General features: G+C 33.9%; 1 protein-coding gene across 3 annotated transcripts in view; it reads left to right on the top strand.

The window, feature by feature from the left end:
- Positions 1-22,383, top strand: part of SCN7A (sodium voltage-gated channel alpha subunit 7) — a 78,726-nt gene that overhangs the window by 31,882 nt on the left and 24,461 nt on the right. For all 3 annotated transcript variants that reach the window (XM_057318291.1, XM_026492632.4, XM_057318288.1), the window contains exons 8-14: positions 2,227-2,296; positions 4,022-4,163; positions 8,422-8,628; positions 14,974-15,076; positions 15,743-15,981; positions 17,052-17,225; positions 18,672-19,028. In XM_057318291.1, the coding sequence (XP_057174274.1) occupies positions 2,227-2,296; positions 4,022-4,163; positions 8,422-8,628; positions 14,974-15,076; positions 15,743-15,981; positions 17,052-17,225; positions 18,672-19,028 (1,292 nt within the window). The remainder of the gene's footprint in view (positions 1-2,226; positions 2,297-4,021; positions 4,164-8,421; positions 8,629-14,973; positions 15,077-15,742; positions 15,982-17,051; positions 17,226-18,671; positions 19,029-22,383) is intronic.

Genomic DNA, 22,383 nt, shown 5'->3' with positions numbered 1-22,383 from the left:
CATCATCTCTGTTCACAAAGGGTTTCATTAGGAATGCTCTACTCTTGGGTAGTGGGGGAAACCTGTGCTGATTTGGATCGGTTTCATTTATCAGAATTGCAAAGTTCCAATCTTCAGACAGTTCGGTGAGGGAGACCTAAGTTTGAAATTGCTAAGTTTTGCAAATGTTATCCTTTAAAAAATAAATAAATATGACCAAAGTCTTATTTGCAGTTTCATCAAAGTAGAATCCTCATAATATTATCTTTCTTCAATAAAATTGTTTATTTAAAATATAAATTTAACTTTACTCATTAGATATTTTTAAATGACCTTATAAATAAAAAATAGCTACATCAGAGAAATTCTTACTGTTGTTGGATTTTAGTTACTGCTAAATATTTGAATGTTTTGGGTTATCCTTTGGTAAATAATAAACATACTTTAGGCAAATAGTAATAATGCCAGAATAAGTATTGCTTAGCTCCTATATATAAGTAACATACATGCCTGATCACATATCTTCACCATAATTCTTCAGAGAAGCGAATGACCCCTGTTGCAAACAGGAAAATGGAAGTTCAGAGAAATTCAGTGAATGTTCTAGCACATTGTAACTACTCAGTGATAAAACTAGGATTCTAACCATGCTCACTCTGGCTTTGAAATCCATTCCTTTTCCACAAGGCTATATTCTCTTATTGGATTTTTCTCTCATATTAAAATTATCAGGTTCTTCTGACAGTATTTAGAAAAATATAAAAGCATATTTTTAAACTAATAAAAATAGATTGTTGATCAATCTTATGTAGTCCTCCTACATTAATTTTATTTGTACTTGAATATAATAAGTTCCAAAACAAATCTTAATGAATTTTACTCTGTAGTTTACCCCATAATATCATTATGATGCAAATAATACAAAATTATTAGTATATGAGTATGTGAAATGTTTCCTTATTATATGTGTCTATTTCATGGTCTTGATTCTAGTGGTGAGGGAAACAGGAAATGGGTGTTAAATCTTAGATTCTAATTGAAATACTCTTTGGTTTCTTTGGTTATAACTAAAATATACAAATTATATAAAAAATAAACAATTTTTACTACTTCACTGGTTATTGTTAAACAAAGTCGAGGTTCTTTTCATCTTAGGTAAAGCATAATTTATATTGTAAAGAAATCACTTTTTAAAGATTACCACTTTAAAATTTGTCCAATTCTAGTCATTCCATTTCCTTTAAAAACGTGTTAGGACTTGCTATAAATATTACATTTGTAAAATGTTATATAACCTAATTGCCATGTCAAAGTCCTTGTATTTAGAAGAGTATCTGGGACTACCCTCTTCTACTAATGTCAAATTTCATTTGGCTTTGACTGCCATTTAAAAGGTTTAATCAATTGTTCCTAACTATGATTTAAAGCTTCTTCTAAAATTATTTTAGGTAACAAGTTAAAGTGACATTATTTGACATTGGAGTAATTTCGTTTTTATGTGTGTGTACATACATATGTATATGTATACAATTTTGTACATATAGACATGCAGTCAAGACTGATCTCATGTGTTGGATCTCTGTGATTTAAGTTCCGAACCTAAAATCAATGCTCCTAAGCATGCATGTTCCCAACCCTGGTAGCTCGTATCTATAAATATACAATTTACATTTTGAATGACAGCAGATAAGCGTACCTAAATAAATTCTATGGGCTATGATTCAGATTCGTTGGGATTGTGGTTGGAATTAGGTGACATCCGGGTGAGTAACTGGGTCTGGATGCTCAATATAGAAAAATAAGCTTCAAAATGAGAAGAGAATGACATTTAAACCCAGAGACAGAAATACGGTCTTCTGTTAAGGAAGAACATTAGGAATAAACCCTGGAAGAAAAGGTCCTCAACTTTCAAATACTTTAGTCTTGGGAATTTTTCCTTCAGGGTTCTGGTTATACCTGACTGGTTAAAATTCCTTTTCCAGAACTCTAATTTTGAAAGTGATTCTCCTCTTTTTATGCTGGGCTTTGTCACTTTTGGGGCAATGAAATAAGTGAATTGCCAGACATCTTTTGGCCTGTGCATCGCAGGCTAGGACAATTTTGTAGATGAAAAAGGGTGGGTTTTCTGTTCCTTCCTTTTCACTATTGAGAGGGATGTTCATCTTCTATGCAGATCTAAATGGATATCAGATAATGCTCTTCACTTGAAATTAGATAACAGAATAGAATTTCTTTCCTATTTTTCAGAAACAGAAAACTTTTATTATTTGGAAGGAGAAAGATATGCTCTCCTCTGTGGCAACAGAACAGATGCTGGGTAAGTGGTGTTAATGTTCTTGTTTCAAGTCAGTATCATGGATCCATAGTAAATACTGAATGATTATTGCTTTGGCTGATGGTTCTGATTTAATCACATTATCTCATTTTATCATTAAAACCGTGCCAAGAAGTATACAACATGGAATGCTATTATCCTGATTTTAGAGGAAAAAGCAATAAACAGACCACTTAAATGATTTATTCAAGGTCAAGAAGTTAGTAAATGGCAAGGCTGGGATTTAAATAAGGATCTCATTTTTTGTTTCCTGTGTATCCCAGAGCTAGTGGGAATTATCAAGAAAGATGATAAAATCATTTCATGGGCCAGAAGCCTTTGAAGAGAAGAAACAGGAGAGATACGCTGTTATTTCACTTGTTTTATGGCTTATATATCTTTTATGACTATAATTTACATTAATAAAGTTTATTGCTCTTAAAAGTAGTTCTTATAAATAATTCTTCAGTGACATGACAAAACTCTCAAGTCTTACTGTCCTGTAATTTCAAATGAAGAGAAAAGAAAGTAGAAATACAGTGCTACTCAGCAGTACCAGCACTCCTCTAATACCTTATGTTACTTTCCTCAGCTGGAAATAACTTGAGGCCCAGCTATAGGCTTAGCTCTGGGGCCCAGATTAATGAAAATCATATGGGGGTAGAGGAGCATGAGTTATGTAGTTTATATATTCACATGATTTAGACATTTTTATCACTTTTCAACTCTTCCCAGCTACTGCTGGGCTTCCATTCTATTCTCAAGTCCATATTGTGAACCCATCTCTTTGTGTCTGCCACATCACACTCCAGCTACCCTTTTTCATGGACAAACTCAAATATGACCTGAAATGCTTGTTGAAATTATCTGGTCATGGATAATCAGAATCACAGTGATATATTTCAAGATCAGACAAGAAAGTCATGCAGTGTTTCACCTGTAGCCATCATACCTTGCTTCATGGTAAACTATCCCAAAAGTTAGTGCCTTAAGACAAGAAGAAAATGTATTTGTTCAGATTCTGAGAGACAGCAACTTTGCAAGCCTTGATGCACAAGTACATTTTCAATCTCTCTTTGCATCACATTTGTTAACTATTAACAAAAGTCCAAAACAAATCACATGGCCAAAGCCAGAATAAAGTGGGAGGAAGCTACACAAGGGTGTGGATAGAGGGAAGCATGATTTATTTGGCCACCACTGTAATAACCAGTCACAATACTCAAGCCCCCAGAAGATAAAAGTATGACGACTTGATCAAAGGAAATGAGATAAATCTCTAATCTGATCCTTCTACCAACGTGCAAGTACTGCATATAAATTATCAATGTGATAAGTGTTTTCTCACCTTAAATAATGGGATCCAAGAGCTTGAGGTGAGAGCATTTGAAAATTAAACCCTCAACGACTGCAGCTTTGTTTTATGACTGTTATTTCCCATCATGTATGCTTTTGCTTTGATACTGGGTAGCAAAGAAATCTTTAGCAAGGCTTGGCAAAAAACTGTTTTTGAGGCCGTTTTTCCTTTTAGATTAATTAACACTATTCACTTACATTAACTTAAAATCTACGTCATTGGCTGCTTTTTCATTGGGCTTTGTTTAGACTATCCCCCGTGGAAGAAAGGGCTCTTTATTATTCATGGGTGGACATTCTCTATTTATGATTTGGCCATAATCTGAAAGTCACTTAAGTGTAAGCAGTTTCTCTTTTCTTTGTCTTCTTTAGTCAGTGTCCTGAAGGATATGTGTGTGTGAAAGCTGACACAAATCCTGATTACGGCTTCACGAATTTTGACACTTTCGGCTGGGCCTTACTTGCCCTGTTTCGGTTAATGACGCAGGATTACCCTGAAGCACTTTATCATCAGGTAAGAACAGAGAGAATCTGCATGCACATAAAAACGGTGCCATGCCCCTCCCTTCTCAAATAATGGTCAAATGTACCATGGTTTATTAAATTTCTGTGGGGAGAAGAATTTGAGGACAGAAGAAAAAAGAATCAGAATTACTGAATGTCAAATTCTATGCTAACACCGAGCCCAAGTCTGTGCCCTTATGTATATCTCATTTAATCTTTGAAACAATCCTGCAAAACATATATATATGCTTTTTATGTGAAGACACTAAGAGCGGTTGGGTAACCTCTCCAAAGTTACAACACATGTATCTTCTAGAGATCACTGCCTTGCTCCATGATACTACACATTTGGTATTAACTAAGTAAAGAACATTGGTAAGTACTTATTCTTTAGTCAAAAAATCTGAACCTATGAGATTACCACGTATTAAGGAATTGTTTATTTAAGGCTTACAATGTGTATTTCACTGCATTTCTTCTATTTCTTCTCATTTCCCTTTAATATTCCATCATGCTCTGATTATAACAGAAAGCTTGCCGTTATGAGACTTGAAATTCAAATTCTGAGAGTCTCTCTTCATAACTGATGATTTATGTGCCATAGTTTCTCAGAAAGATATAATATACATTAGAATGGTGATTTAATTTTTCTAAGAGAAGTTTCTTCACAGTGGAATATGCGATGTTAGTTTAGCAGCATAGTTAATATCAAAGTATATTAGAGAAATTGAATTACTTTAAATTTCCAAAGTATGTACAGTTGAAGGAGAACACTCTTTCTTTTTTTTAAACATGTACATACACTCCATATTTTTTTATGATTGGATAGATAAATTATGGGGTGTGTGTGTGTGTGTGTGTGTGTGTGTGTGTGTGTGTATAATGACCCATACAGGCCATTAATAAAGATAGGACTTTTAGCACAAAGTTTCATGTTATGTTATTAAATGAAAATCAAGTAAACTAAACAGACATCTAGTACAATTATATTTCTTATGAAAGAAATACATGAAAATATTAAAATGACTTTTTAAAATGCAAGCTATATTTTTCTAATTTTGTAAGGCAAGTATTTATTTATATTGTTATTTTCCAAACTGACAAATATCAGTGCCTCCTCCACAATACTAGGGACTTCTTATTTCTGAAATAATCTTATCATGTTATCTTACTTCTAAAAATCCTTCAGAGGTTTCTTATGGGATAAGTTCAAAGTCCAAATGCATGGTCTATAGTGCCCTTTAAGATCCAGTTTCTGCTTACTTCTCCAGATTTATTTCTAATGATATCCCAATATATACTTACTCTCTGCTTTATTTGAATATAGGAAAGGCTTGCTGTTTCCCAAGTGAGCTTTTTCCCATAATTTCTTGTTTCAGTGTATGTTGTACCCTCAGCCTAAATTCAAGTTTCTTTCTATCTTCAGTCTCATACTTCAAATTCATACCTCAAACCCAGAAGAAATCTTGAGCTTTCCCCCAAACTCTCCTTTCACAGCTAAGCAAGTCCTACACTAGAATACCATGGCACTGTGTAATTGCCTCTAATTATGGTTATTTTATTTTATTTTATTTATTTTTGAGAGAGAGTGAGGGCATGCACACAGGAGAAGGGGAGGGACAGAGAGAGATAATCCTTAGCTGGGTCCATGCCCAGAACGGAGGCCCACACAGGGCTCAAACCCACAAGCCTGGGGGCGCCTGGGTGGCACAGCGGTTAACCGTCTGCCTTCGGCTCAGGGCGTGATCCCGGCGATCTGGGATCGAGCCCCACATCGGGCTCCTCTGCTATGAGCCTGCTTCTTCCTCTCCCACTCCCCCTGCTTGTGTTCCCTCTCTCGCTGGCTGTCTCTATCTCTGTCAAATAAATACAATCTTAAAAAAAAAAAAAAAAAAAAAACCACAAGCCTGAGATCATGACCTGAGCTGAAATCAAGAGTCAGATGCCTAACCAACTGAGTCACCCAGGCATCCCTAATCGTGGTTATTTTAAGTGCTTGTTCAGTAGTTTCTCCCACTAGGAGATACGCTACCTGAGAAGAAATGTTTTGTCTCATTTTAATTTTTGTGTCCTCAGCATCAAACACATAGAAGTGCTTAATGAAATTTTAATAAACAAAAATATAAATGAATAAATATAGATTGTATCACTTTATATAATGTTTTCTGGGTTTTTTTGGTTACAGCCCTCAAAGTATGTTAGCTAATTTTCTTGTTAGAATTCATCTAAAGGAAATCCTTTCCCACTACTAGTGAAATGAAAAATCAGTGTGGGAGTACCCTGGTGAAGTCCACATAGAACTTTTATCAACATTGAACTCTTGTTATTGACTAATGTAGAGAAGGTTTGCTTTGGTTTGGACTGGATTTGTGCTCTCAGCATTGCCACACACAGAACTGACTTTGGCTAGGGAAATTCATCAATTATTTCCAAAGAGTGTAGTTTATGTTTTCGAGAATATAATTCTGTATTCTTTCATCAAATATTTATTTGATCCAAGCACTCTTTGATACACCATGGGTACGGAAATGAACAATACAAGCTGTCAGTCCTCATGGACATAATGTTACGTTTAACAATAGTTAACCTTTACTGCATACTTGCTGTAGGCTACGTGCATCTTCACATGCACTTTCATTTGATTTTTGTAACAAACCTAGGCTTTGGGTGCCATAATTAGCCCTAATCTCAAACTACAATATACTAGAACCAGAATGTGTATATGTTTCCATTGTCATAAAAGTGTATACTTTTATCCTCCACTGGCTTCCTATAATGGAAAGAGCCAAAGTTTTGGATTCAGGCCTTTCTCCATAGCCGTGAGATCTTCGACATGTCATTTTGCCTAATTTTCATCTTTCTTCTGCATATTAGAAATAATAGTAAATACCACATATATGTGCTGCACAGAATTAATGAGTTAATAAGCAAAATATTTATTAATGTGTATGGCCTGCAGTATATCCCATAATATTTATTACTAACTCTTGATGTTCTACTGTAGATAATAGCTAGTTCAGTGGGGAAAATACTTAACCAAATCCTAAATAGATGACTTTTTGGGGAAATAAGGTTTATTAAAAATACTTTTAAAGTTAAATATACTATAGATTAATAAGAAATTATTTTTATTGAATGTTAGAAATTATTAATCTGTAAACATTTTTAACTTTGTTGTATCAATATAGTATTTTCCATAAAAAATACCTATCGATTAGAGTGGATACTTAAAAATTAACACTAGTCTCATCTGTGGGTTTTTTTTGGATTTTGTTTATATACTTTTAATCAATGATGATAAATCAGTTACCTATATTGCTTATATAGTGGACTGTATAAATCACTTACAATTTTTTAAATTTTTAAATTTTCTCATCTATCTTAGGTAATTATTATGAAATAAAAGCTAGTCAATGCTCAGTTTTGAAATCTAAAATCTTGTTTTTTTCTACCCATAAATGACTTAAATAAGTGAATTATATGACTTTCCCATGTGATTTGTCTAAATGTTCTTCACCAAAGCAGGTATTCTGACAGAAAAATTTTCCTGTTTTCCACCTTTTTGAATAGACCTAAGTTTGTACCTTGTTATGATTTTTTCATAAAGTAATGACAAGAAGAAACTAATCTCTTAACATTCATTCTCTTTTATTAAGCTTCATATATTTAAAGATTCTACTGTAAAGGAAAGAGTCTTTACTTTAGACTGTTCAGCTTTCTTTATTGAGAAATGACAATTTTTTCCTTTCAATATGCTTTCTTTTTTTTTTTTTTTTAAAGATTTTATTTATTTATTTGACAGAGATAGAGACAGCCAGTGAGAGAGGGAACACAGGCAGGGGGAGTGGGAGAGTAAGAAGCAGGCTCACAGTAGAGGAGCCTGATGTGGGGCTCGATCCCATAACGCCGGGATCACGCCCTGAGCCGAAGGCAGACGCCTTAACCGCTGTGCCACCCAGGCGCCCCTTCAATATGCTTTCTTTTTTAGTGAAGACCTAAAAGCCAGATGCTCACCCTAACTTAATTCAATTACTAAATTCTTTCTTTGGTTTTGTTCCATGCATTTTGTACCTTACATACATATCTAAAATTGAAGAGCTTTTCTTTTATTTCTCCAGGTAGAGCCAGTACAACTGTCCTGTGATTACATTTCACCTACAACTAAATTATTTTCATAACAAAATGTCATTTTTTTCATTTTAAAATAGGAGATTATAGGAAGACAAATAATGTTTTCCTCTTTTGTCTTGTTTTCCAACTCTCCTTAGATCCTTTATGCTTCTGGGAAGGTCTACATAATATTTTTTGTTGTGATAAGTTTTTGGTTTGCTTTTTACTTAGCAAGTTTGTTCTTGGGCATACTTGCTATGTCTTATGAAGAAGAAAAGCAGAAAGCTGCTGAAAAAGCTAAGAAGATTGAGCCAAAATTTCAGCAGACTTTAAAAGAGCTTCAAGAAGGAGACAAAGCAGCTGAGGTATGTTTTTTTCTTAATGCTTCATAGAATCACAGAATCTGAGTTATTTTCTCTAGATCTTGGAGTATATTGCTTTCTACGTGGTGCTCAGTATCCGGGTGTGGTACATGGTAAGAAGATCAAGAGTGATCTTGATAAGTGGGCTCACTTTTGCTACATAATAGTATTTCCTCAGTGCACTGTGGCAAGGGTGGCCAACATCTTTAAATATTTCTTTAAAACAGACAATTTTTTGTTCCAAAAAGTGTATTACTCCTGCTGATAAATGGTGGATATGTTATTTTTCAAACTTGACTTCTCTTAATGCAGGTTTAGTTTCTTAATTCAAACTTCCTTCAGATAGTACATCAGAATTAACTGGAAAATTTCAGTATTCAACTCAAAAGAGATAATGCCTTCCATAATTTAGAAATCATGAGTACTAAAGGCATAGATTAAAAGTACAGTACTGAAGTTGTAAAAAGAGCAAACAAATGTACTTACGGGCTTTCTAGCTCTTTCAAGAGGAAATGCACTATGCATCTTGATATAAGGAATTATTTTATCCATGGAATAATTAAATCCATGATTAGTAAAACTTAATAAAGTTTTACTCTAATTTTCAATTATTTTAGTGTTGTTTTTGAGTTTATTTTCAGATTTTTAGCTTCATAGCAAAAGATTCAGTCTATGAATCTAAAAGTATTGACAGAAGAAGCATTAAAGAAGTTGTAGAAATTATCTTTAAAAAATCAAAATTGTGCCGTAAGTGTACTAAAGGAAGAGGACCCAGGAAAGCAACCAGAAGTAGCTTTCTTATATTCAGTAGGAGGACCTGGCAATTTCACAGCTTTCTCATCTGGGGAGGAATAGGTTTAGCCCAGTCTCCTATCAGCCCTACCTGGAGCTGTTGAGGTGTATGGTGGGCAGGAGCCAAGTGGCCTGGGGTAGGATACATCCCCTGCCCCTTCCAGGTGTTGTCGACTTCCCGTGCAAAAGAATCCTTTTGCCTGGGAGCTTGGTCTTTGGAGAGTGCTGGACCCAAAGTGGCCACAGTCAAGTTGAGTGCTCCTTGACTGGAGTGGCCTAGTTACAGGACTGCGTTTGGGAGGGGGAGTCATGCCTTGCCTCCTTTTCCATTCTTTTAGATTTGTTACTATTTTGCACTCTCAACACCTGCTCATAAAGATTGTCTACACTGGGAAAAAGAAACAAACTTGATGGTTAAATGATAGATTGAGGGAGCAGACAAAGGATAGAAAGGAGCTATACTAAGACCCTGACATATGAAGAGGATAAAAAGAGATGGGGAAAAGTAAAGAGCCAAGATACACCCTGGTACTAAATGGAATGCATAGTAAAGCTGGCTGAGAGGTTCATTAATATCAAAGGTAACTTCTGGGTCAAAAGGGGGTGAAATGTTAACTTCCCTACATAAAAAACCCTTTATTAAGTCATCATCAATGAAGAAGCTCTAGAAAAGTAATTCTACTAAAAACGTGGGAACTGAAGAACATAATGTAGGATCACATTATCCTACGTTATTGATAGATACTGTGTCTACATGGTTCATAACATGCATACCATTGAAACAAGAAGCAATTATAGACAGTATGAAGAAAACATGTATAAAAAGAGGCTATTGAGTGTAGCCATTATATCACCCATGAAGAAGTCACAGAAAAAATTACAAAAGATTTCTGTCTCTAGAAATGAGCGCGGGTTCCTTCTGATTGAATGATTATGTTCTAAATGATATGTTGAATGTGTAATTTGTTTTGAAGTGGCATTTTAAATGTCAAGGGCTATACACAAATATATCCAAGAGCACAATACTTCTCTTATCTCAAGATGAGATGCCCTATTAACTCTGCTTAGGAAGAACTTGAATTATTTCCCAATTTCTTAATATCTCCATTCATTTGGCTGCTTTGGATCACATGAAGCCTTTCTGGTTTTAATTAAAATCTTTCTATTGTAAAGGATTTCTTTTCCTGGAAGAGCACTAGAACATTTTGTCATGAAAAACTTTTTTGGGGGAAGTAAGAGTGAAGGTCATTTTTACAAGATTTACTTTCTTTTCCTTTTTTATTTATACATAAGAAAATACTGGAAAGAGAAGAATTTAAAGTGGAACATACTGAGGACCCTTTAGGTAACGGATCTGATTTAAGACTTATCAGATTCTAATTCTGATGTTGGAATTACTGAGAGATTACTTAGGTGCTTCATATTCTCACATTGTAGGAGAGCAGTAGATCATATTGGGTAAAAGCACAGTTTTGCAGTCAGATAAATATAGATTTCAGTCTATTTTAGCCACTTAATAGATGTATGGTATTTGCCAAGTCTGTTAGCCTTTCTGAACTTCAGCTTCTTTATCTGCAAGATGTATATAATTGTAGTATCTGTCTCACAGGTTGATGTGAGATTGTAGAGCAGTTGGCAGTGCTTAGAGTATACTGAGCGACTGAAAAAAAAATGTTAATGGCTAATTATAGGAAACACATAAAGACACAGCAGTACATAATGGAGAATACTCAATCAACGTAAAACTCTCAAGTCTTTGACTATATCCCCTTTTTAGGGGCAATTAAAATAACAATAATGATAATAGTAATAATAGTATATAATGTTTATTGAATGTTGGCTATGTTCCACACATATAATAAGCATCTTCATGAATCCTTAAATTTTATCTTTACTGAGGAGTTCCAGTTGCAAAGTTTGACCTGTATTTATTGGTGTCTGATTTCTCAACACTTTACTTCATTTTTCACCACTCTATTTTTCTGGAGGCTTAATGCTGAAACTATATTATTCCATCAAATACACAGTTGGCAGATGAAACTTTCTTAAGAATTGCCAGTTGCGGGGTGCCTGGGTGGCTCAGTCATTAAGCATCTGACTTTGGCTCAGGTCACGATCCCAGGGTTCTGGGATCAAGCCCCACATCGGGCTCCCTGGTCAGCAGGAAGCCTGCTTCTCCCTCTCCCACTCTCCCTGCTTGTGTTCCCTCTCTAGCTGTCTCTCTATGTCAAATAAATAAATAAAATATTTAAAAAATAAAAAAAAGAATTGTCAGTCGCTGTCCAGACCTCATGAAGAGAATCAGATATATACAACTGTAGAAATATAAATATTTTCAAAAATATTCGCCCATCTAAAATGGCATCCTTATAGCTTATCTATCCAATTAATTAAAACATTATTGACAATCTACTATATGCTAGGCATTATACTAAACATTGGAGATTTTAAGATGTTAATAAATACAAATACAGTAACTATCTTCATGAAGCTAATGGGGCGATAGACCATAAGATTATCACAAACACAAAATTGTACCTCTCAGACTACCAGACATTATGTGTTTCCTGATGTTATGAAACAGGAGACATAAAACACCACATACAATATATTCTTGCCATAATCTGAGTTAGGTCTAGTAAGCCTCTAGATCTAACTGTCTTTTTATAGAGACTATAAGAAAGAGAAGAACACATTAAATTACGGTAAAAGGACACAATCTGCCAAATCAAGAATGTGGAAAATTCTACAGTTATAAGTGATCCATTATCATCAACAAATAAATCACATAGAAAAAATAAAGTCACAAGATAATCAGTAGACCTGTGAACTAAATACAATATGGGGATCTTTTTTGTATTTGATTGGAACAAATAAACTATAATAGAAAGTTTCTGAGCAATGAAAGAAAATGGAGCATGGTCTGGGTATTGGATAATATTAAGGAATTACTAAATTTCTGATTGTGATCCTAATATTGTGATTATGTGTCTTACAAAGCTTATTCTGAGAATTATATGATGTCTGAAATATTTTTCCTGAAATATTTTAAATAAGGTAGGGTGAGTAATACATGAGAAATGAAGAGTATAATGTTATTAATTTTTAAGGCTGGATATTGGGTACCTGGTGACTCACTGTACTATTCTCTACTAAAAAAAAAAAAATGAAGCTGTGGGAAGTGCTATAAAAGTGAGAAACATGATGTTTTGAGAGCCTATAATAAAGGATTTCCCTGCTTAATAAAAGGGTTTTCTGAGGAACTGATGCTTGAACTAACATCTAAAGAATGAGTCCATGCTATACAGGGGGAAGGAACCGAGTGAGTCAGGCCAGTGTAGCTGCAGTAGAGCAAATCGGAGTCCAAGATGAATACTTCAGGTATTCATAACTAAATGCTAGAAATATGACTGGATTCTTTCTTATTCATTCCTCCTCTCTGGAGAAAATTTAAACCAGTTATGAGAACAAGGATCCTAAGTCCTTTTTCCAGCCTAATTTTAACTTTGGATAAGTCTTTATTAACTCTTAAACTTCCAAACAGGAGATTACTGAGTCATGATCTTTTTAATTTGCATTATAAAATGGTCCTATCCTTAGTAGTTGGCCAACTTGTGGGCATTCATACTGTATTTTTAAGAGCTCCATTTAGGTAACTATATTACTAGACTGATATTTAGTTAATTCATTTTATATTCTAAAATATATCCACAGTTCAAGCCAAATAAGTAGAGAATTAAATATGATTAAATCAACAATAACAGTATTACTCTTCTTACTCTACCCACTCCCCACAGATGATTATCTTTACTGAATTGCTTCTTGGGGTGATTCCATCAGACATTGTCATTATCAAAAACATCTCTAGGAGGCAAGTCGTTTATATTAGGACTAGTGCAAGGTATTATTCAGTGTATCACAAAGTATCATCTTTATGAAGATATACCTGGGAAATCCCAGTTAGACCTTAATAACAGAACAATTATGCTTCTTTTGGTTTTTGACTCATGGAAATTTGGAATTGTATAAATTATAACTTATATTTTATGTAACCTTGTAAGTCAGTTAAAAAAAATACTTTCTGGAGTAAGTTTAATTAAGGTAAATAAATTAATCTCACACCCTGAATTTTTAGCTTACTTTTTCAATAAAAAAAATAATAATGAAAGAACAGAGATCTGTAGACCTGAAGAATCTTACCATTTTCAAGATGAAATCAATATATAGTAGAGTTGGTTTTTCCCTCCTTTGACTCTAGTATTTATGAAATTAGAGAGAATTTGATTGATACTGAATGAGATAAATATGATCATTCCTCGATACCTATTATGCCACTTCAGAAAGACCACAGCAGAACCAGCCAATCAGGTGTACTGGGTATCCGTTATCATTGAGCCTAGACCACTAATTCCTTCAGTGTTACTGAAGCAACACCCTCATGACATGTACTTCTGTTCCAGAGCAGCCTTGCCTATTCAAATTTATTTACTATTTATTTCAGCTATCTAGCCACACCTATTTACCAAGTTAACAAACATACAAATATCATTCTTTTGTGTGCCAAATGTAAAAAGTGTTGGGAATTCTGTGGTGTAATATTATCTACCCATTGTCAGTTTCTTTCTCTCGCGTGCGCACACACACGTAGAGGGGGGACAGGCAGAGGGAGAGAGAGAATCTTAAGCAGGCTTCACACCCAGTGCAGAGCCCAATGCAGGGCTTGATCTCACCACCCTGAGATCATGACCTGAGCTGAAATCAAGAGTTGGACATTTAACTGACTGAGCCACCCAGGTGCCCCACCATTGTCAGTTTCTTAGAGCATAAATTCAAATATAAACTTTATTCTTGGTCACTAGAAACACCTGAGCTCTATTTGTGATAACTACGATGGTACAGAACTTGTAACATCTACATCAAACCCTAGGAATGTGTTTTCGATGCAGGACTTCTTTTGAACTTTGTGTAACCACATCGGCAAAACAGAATATCTTAAAATCATTACTCAAGAGACATGACAGGAAGAAGTGATTCCTTTATGGAATTATCATTCCATATCAAAACAACTCTTTTAAATCCATCCTTTCACCTCATGCTATTCAAGATTATTTCATTACTACAAAACCAAATATTTTGATTTTATCAAAAGAGTTTTCAAAGTTGTAAAATACCCTCAAGGAAAAATTTAAGTTGTTTGAGAAATACTATTATTCAGTAGCATGTTTGCCAACTGGATGTTTTGCAATAATCCTAAAGTATACATTGAATGGTTTATCAAATATGAGTAATAAAACCAGTATTCTCTGATTTCCTCCTTTTATAGTTCATTTCATAGTATGAACTTGTTGAGTTGCAAGTTATACACATTCATTACCCAAATAATCCTAAATCAGTTTAAGTCTGCCTATAGTGTAAAGAGTAGCAAATGATGAAACCCAAAACGATTTCTGGAGGTAAGAATCAGCATTTTAAAGAGGTTATAAACCTTCTTATAGTTATAGTCTTGTAACTACAAAGGGAAGAAGTCAGCACTGGACTCATCTAATTTCTTTCTAGACCAAGACCACACAAATAGAAATGAAGAAAAGATCACCAACTTCTATGACCACTTCTTTGAATATGTTGGATGATGCTACTGTTGCTATCAGACATGAGGAAGGTAAAGTAAAAAATATTTAGACACTATGAAAGGTACTATTCATAAGATTCACTTTTAAAGGAATCCTACAATTTCTTTAGAATTTTAGATGATAAAAATTTAAGGAATAACATAAGAATATTAAAATGAGCAATTCCATACACATGGTATTTTAGACATTGGAAAGGGTCACCAAAGAGTGCTAAGAAATTTTCTTTAACATTGAAAGCAATAAAGAAGTATTAACTTATAACTAAAAATAGAGGTTGGATAATATAATAATAATGTATTATGATACTTTCTGTACTGTCTGCTTTTTTAAATATATAACCAGTAACTCATTATCATGGACAACATTAAAAGGCATTATTTGGTAAGCATAAAAGTCTAGAAATTATTAATTATAATACTCTCAACTTTATTCCACTTTTGTTTTCTTGAGAGAAACTCCTGTGTTTTGCCTCTAATACAGTTTGTCTCATTTCATTTGTCTAACTCAGCAAGCATGAACAAAATAGAGGAAATTTGCTTTGCTCTGCTTTTTATTAGTACAAAATATTTCTATTTGCTAATTCCAAATCAAAAGTCTAGTTTTAAACATCTCTTTGCATGCAAAAGTCAAAATATTTTATTAATTAGAACTTAATCAATTTGCTAATGTTTAACTTTTTTATTCCTTTATTTCAGAACTTAAAAAATCCAGGAAGAGATGCTCATTGTGTTGGAATAGATTTGCTAAAACTTTCTTGATCTGGAATTGTTCTCCCTGTTGGTTAAAATTGAAAGAGTTTATCCATATGATTATAATGGACCCATTTACTGATCTTGTCCTTACCATATGCATAATTCTAAACATATGTTTTTTGGCCTTGGAATGTTATCCAATGAGTGAAGAAACCAACAATAGTCTCAGCATTGGAAACCTGGTAAGGCTCTTGTACATTATTTTCATTTGCGATTTCATCGTTTCTTTAGTCATCATTATCCCCATTATTTTATTTTATAAATCCAATATATTACAAATGCATTATATGCATATTACATGAAGTATTCTGTTCATACTCCCATAATCTGCCATCCCCAACCCTGCTTTGTAAGTGTTCATATCATTGAATAGGTTTGTAGCTAGAATTTAAGATTCTGCCATTTAAGTTTGAGATTCTAGTCAGTTGCTTGGCAATTAGGTTAAATGGAAATATTACTTATTTCCTCACCCTTCCCAAACATATCTTCTCTTGGTACCATAGTTCTGCAGATCAGAGCAGGGCAGAGGTGAAATAACAAATACAAGTTCTTCACTGACACCTGAATTCTGAATCCTGACTGCAACCATACCTGCCCTGTCTGCTCTAGCCACCTGTCTTTGCCTTAGATGGAAACTTACCCTTTTATTCTCAATACAATGCAAAAAGCAAAACAGATTACTGTGAGTTAAAAACAAGTCACATTCAAGGAAATATACAATATTTAATTTTCTTTGCTTTTATGGTGGTGGTTGTTTGTTGCTTGGTATTAGTATAAATTGCCAAACTGCTACCCCTTTTGAATTATACATTTACTTGGTACCAATACAATAATTTAGTCATTTCTGCCAGTATAGTTTTCAAGAAACAGTGTTCATAGGTTTACTTTGTTTTTTTTTTTTCCTGGTTCACATAAGTACTTTTTAAATTCTTTTACAGTTTAAAAAATTAAATATCTTATGTATTCCATATCCCAAAAGAAACCATTCAAAATGAAAAGATTTTCATCTTTAAATATACTTTTGTTGTCTTTCAGGATAGATTTTATTAAATAATTAAAGATTTTGTATACAATGTTTGACGTTAGACTGTTAAGTAAAATGTTTGAGTCTATCCTTATAATACAGACTCCAGAACTAATCAGATTTTGACAGAGAAACTGTGATGAATGTGGCAGTGAAAAGTTATAGTTTTTGTGTGTGAGGGTTCAGATAGGAAGCATATTCTCATCCATGTGTTTTGTTTTTGTTTAGATTTTTATTGGAATTTTCACAGCAGAAATGATTTTGAAAATAATTGCAATGCATCCATATGGGTATTTTCAAGTAGGCTGGAACATTTTTGATAGCCTGATTGTGTTCCATGGTTTAGCAGAGCTTTATCTATCAAATATTCATGGAATGGCTCTTTTTCGAACATTCAGGGTGGTAAGTAGGATCCAAGATCTAAATTTTATTTTATGAAAATTCATCTCCGCTTCCTCAGACACAGTATGGGAAGAATAGTAATACCTATCCCATTGGGACATTTGGAGTAATACATGAATTAATTTTTATTTAAAAAGCTTAGAAAGTGCCCCAGGAAGAATAAGAATTTTCCAATGCTGTCATTTGACCAAAGCCTCAAAGGAAATAAGCCATATGTATAGCAAATTTGAGGCATAGTTTTAGGAAACAGGACCAGGGTTACTGGTCAATTGTGAGGGGCAGGATAATGTGGAGTCCCAGAAGCTGAATGCCAGTATATAACTAAGGAACTGGAATCAGGTGAGTATTTCTAAATGTAGAGTTAGAAAACTTCACAGAAGACCAGTCAGGCCAGCAGAACGTTGTTATGAAAATTATTAAGTCAGAATCGTTATATGCCTGCAGTGTAGGGTGGTAGTAAGAATCAGAAAACTAGCCGAGGATATACTGTTATTAGAAGAGTATGTATGGAAATATTAAGTACTTGATAAGTAATATATTCTGGTAAGAAGTTGAAGGAATGTAGCAGGAATCAAGAACAATTAAGTCGATTTGATTTTACCCAAATAATTCTTCAGAACACTGTCTTACGTCCTCATCTGTAGACTTTTCTAATCAGTAAGATAAACATATACGAGATGTACTTATCAAATTTATGGATGAAACAAGACTGGGAAATACCAAAAAAAAATATGATAAAATATAGTATCAAAGTATCTGAAGGGTACAGACTGAATATTTTATATTCTTGAGTCTAGAAAGACTACATACTAGAAAAAGTTGGGGAAGGTATAACATATATAAAAATGATGTTTCAGTTTTAGATTACTAGGTTCACTGTAATATGGTAGCTAAAATTTTAAGGTAATTCCTATCCTGTATCAATAGAAATAAAAAATCTAGTGAAAAGAAGAGAAATATTCAGACTAAACCTAAGCTGCTATATTTGGTCTCTGATATGTTACTTTAAAGGAAAATACATAATAGAATCTTCAGCAGAATTTAATGGGACCTAACCGACTCTTTTCAATATCATCTATATGTCAAAATGTGGGAGAATTTCCTACGTGTTGTGAAAAGCAAAACAAAGAATGGATAATTGTCCTACCAGATATTAAAACATAAAACTAGAGTAATTATAATCATATAATATTGAATGGAAATTGATAGATCAACAGAAGAAGATATTGGATCTGGTGTAAAAAAAATACAGAATATGTATGATGTATTAAGAATTACATAAAAATGAATTTTCATTGGTTAGTATTAATAATACTTAAAGCTGAGTATTAAAGACTATGTGTATGTGTATAATGCTGATAAAAATGTTAAATGTACATCATAATAAATAGTGACCAGGCTTTTTGTTGTTTCTTATTTTTGTTGTTTCTGGCATTGCTGTATTAGTTGAGAATTTTCAAATTGGCAAAATACTGGCCAACATTTAAGATTCTGATGCAGATTCTTAATAACTCCTTGGTGGCCCTGAAAGACTTGGTCCTGCTGTTGTTCACATTCACATTCTTTTCTGCTGTGGTTGGCCTGAAGCTGTTTGGTATGAGTTATAAAGAATGTGTCTGCATCATAGATAAAGACTGTCGACTCCCACGCTGGCACATGCATGACTTCTTCCACTCCTACCTGAATGTGTTCCGGATTCTCTGTGGAGAATGGATAGAGACTTTATGGGATTGCTTTAAGGTAGCAGGCCAATTCGGTTGTATTTCTTTTTACATGATGGTCATTTTAATTGGAAACTTATTGGTAAGTAATCCATGCTTTTAAATCTTCCTTGAAAAACTAATGTAATGTAGTCTGGTATTTTCATGATGTGGATTTATGGGATCCAATGGTCTGTTAACTGTGTTGTCCAGTATGGTGGCTGTTGGTCAGATGAAATATGAGTGGTTCAATTTGAGATGTGCTACGAGTGGAAATACCCACTGGATTTGAAGTCTTACCCAAAAAAAAGAGTGTGAATTATTTTATTAGTATTTTTTATATTGAATGAATTTTGAAATGATGGCAGTTTTTATCTATTTAGTTAAACTGTGTTAGTAAAATTAATTTCACCTGTTTTTGTTTATGCTTTTAATGTGGCTACTAAAAAGTTGCATACGTGACATGGGTCATATTTCTGTTGGATAGCACTGGTTTATAACCTTGCTACTCAAGTAGCATTGGCATCATGTGGGAGATAGTTATCAATTCAGACTCTTAGACTCCACCCCAGACCTATGGAAGTGGAATATATTTCTTAACAATAACCCCAGGTTATTTGTGTGCACATTAAATTTTAAGAAGCACTTAAACATAACACTGGTTGTCAAACTTGGCTGCACATTGGAATAACCTAGGGAATTAATAAAACTGTAGTAATGCCCTGGATACATTCCCAGAGATTCTGATTTTATTGGTTTGTGGACATAGCCTGGTCATCAGGATTTTTTAGAAGTTTTTCATTTGATTAAATTGTGCAGCAAAGTTTGAAAATCATTCTTTCATAAAACTATTGTGCATTAATTAAAAGGGAAAGCTATCACTTTTAAATTCCCAGTAATTGAACTGGTGTTACATGGATTGAGTAAGTAGCTTTCACTTCTTCCAAGAAAAGGGAATGGCTTACAAAAGAAAACTGCTCTTACAGTGGAAAAAAGGATTCAACATTTGGTTTTTATTCATAAAGTCATAGAGATCAAATACATTTTCCAAAAGACTGAAAAAAAAATAATAACAGGTTAGACTCCATCATATCTATTGGTGCCCTTTCTCATTGCTTCTGTTTCACCTTGGTTATAACCCCTGTCCACTTATCACTGCTGACATTATATTTAATTTGTTTAATTGTTGATGTACTTGTCTAAACCTTCATTATTAAACTAAGCTCCACAAAGGAAAGGATCAAGACTATTCTCTATATCATCAAAGCCTAGAACAGAGCCTAACATGTAAAAATATTTCAGTGACCTCAGCCCCTGTAGCTATCAGTACACTTTCAATTCCCACTGACATAACCCTATTCTTACTGGTTGAAACAAAAATCAACATACATATCAGCATGCTTAACTCAAAATGTCAGAGATAGATTTCACTTCAGTTGTGGTATGACACATATGTTCAAACAAGGTCATTAGAGACATATCTTTGTATGTCTCAGATCTGTCTTCTCTATGCCCCTTGCCAGCTAGTAGCCTCTGTTTTATCAAGATGGCTGTTGCTGTCTAAAGCTTCATGTGTTCATATCATGTCAAGTCTAATAGAAGAGAAATTCCTGTTTCTTTCCTAGAAGTCACAGCAAATTTCTCCTTATCTTATTAGCTCTGAGTCACATGTCTATTTGTAAACCAATCTCTATTGCTCAGGGTGTGGAATACATTTAGTATTTATTGTGCAGAGTGTAGAATATATTAACATATATTATTATGTTAAGCTACTCAGAACCCTGTTCTGGAGCTGGAGTTGGCATCATCCCAAAGTCATATCATACAACTAATAATGAGATAAGGGTGATTTCCCAAATGAAATATAAGTTTCTGTTCCCAAAAGGAAGGGCAATGGTTGCTGTTGACGTAAATCTCACACACACACACACACACACACACACACACACTTCACAGAGAAGCAAAAATGCTAAAGTAATTATATAATTTACTTCTGTTTCTTTGTTTTTGAACTCCACTCTGTTTCTTATTTTTCTTATTCCTACTGATCAGAAACTTGATGTCAATAGGCAGAGGGATTTCAGGGAAAAGTGGAGTTACACAAGCCTCCATTTCCAATTGATTGGTCATCATGTTGCTTGGCTTGCTGAATCTTTTCAACTTTATTCCCCTCAATAGTCATCCATGTGTGGGACATCATGATAATAACACTAGAGTAAATAAAAGGGAAAAAATGCAAGGAAAGAATCTGTAAGGCTGTAGAACTTTTCCCCCTGTACTTCCAACTCATTGCATTATAGCATTGTAATTTCACACTAAAACTCAATATTGGTGTAAAAAAAAGGTATTTCCCATTTTTAAAGTTTATCTTATTCACCCAACAAAATTCCAACAGTGAATCAGCCTTAAGTGGAAACCATAAAATTATATACAAAAGCAAGTATTTAAGTGGCTTTTAAATAGTTATATGCAGTGTTGAGTTGTAGAAGAAACAGAGTTCAGATCCAAGAAAACATGGGTTCAAAAGGAGTTCTATCATAAACTAATTAAATGGCTTTGTGCATATTACTCAGCCTCTTTAAGTCTGACAGTCTCTAATAGGAGAATGAACATAATAATATATGCCTCATAGGGTTATTGTAACTTAAATAATATTAGCTAGCACTCTATAAATATTCATAAATGTTTGTTTTACTTTCTTTAAACTCTAGAAAATCATAACTCCCGCATATAGAGTTTTGTTAATTAAACATTATTTAGAAGTTTCAATTATGCAAACCCTCCAAGTGTTTTTACCTGTAATTTAAGTAGTTGTCACCAGGTGAATTGTGGTCTCTGGTTGAGGGAGAGAACATAAAAAGAAATAGAAAACAATATAGGGGCGCCTGGGTAGCGCAGTCGTTAAGGCGTCTGCCTTCGGCTCGGGGCGTGATCCCGGCGTGCCGGAATCGAGTCCCACATCGGGCTCCTCCGCTGGGAGCCTGCTTCTTCCTCTCCCACTCCCCCTTGCTGTGTTCCCTCTCTCGCTGGCTGTCTCTCTGTCTCTGTTAAATAAATAAATAAAATCTTTAAAAAAAAAAAAAAGAAAACAATATAAAATGCCGTTGCTTCTTAAAAATAAAAAAAAATGATAAATATTTTTTTATGCCACATGTTTACATATTCTCAAATTAAATATATGTTAAGATATAATTTGAACAATATTAAAATAGAACCTTCATACATGTTAAATTCCTTCATTACTAATCATATAATTACTTGTACTTTAAAAATACTTGAAAAATGCTTGCAAAATACTTGAAAAGTACTTGAAAAATAATTACTTAAATAAACCTTGAATCTTCTTTCTCTTTCAAACTACTTTATTTTGATAAGAGTTGCTCAATTCTCACCTAACAGATAGACATCCTTGAGGTAAAAGGGAAGGCAAATTTTAGGGGAGACATTTAAATTTTTTT

Source organism: Ursus arctos, unplaced genomic scaffold (genome assembly GCF_023065955.2).
Source record: "Ursus arctos isolate Adak ecotype North America unplaced genomic scaffold, UrsArc2.0 scaffold_1, whole genome shotgun sequence".
NCBI lineage: Eukaryota > Metazoa > Chordata > Mammalia > Carnivora > Ursidae > Ursus > Ursus arctos.
This window is presented reverse-complemented; position numbering and strand designations above follow the sequence as displayed.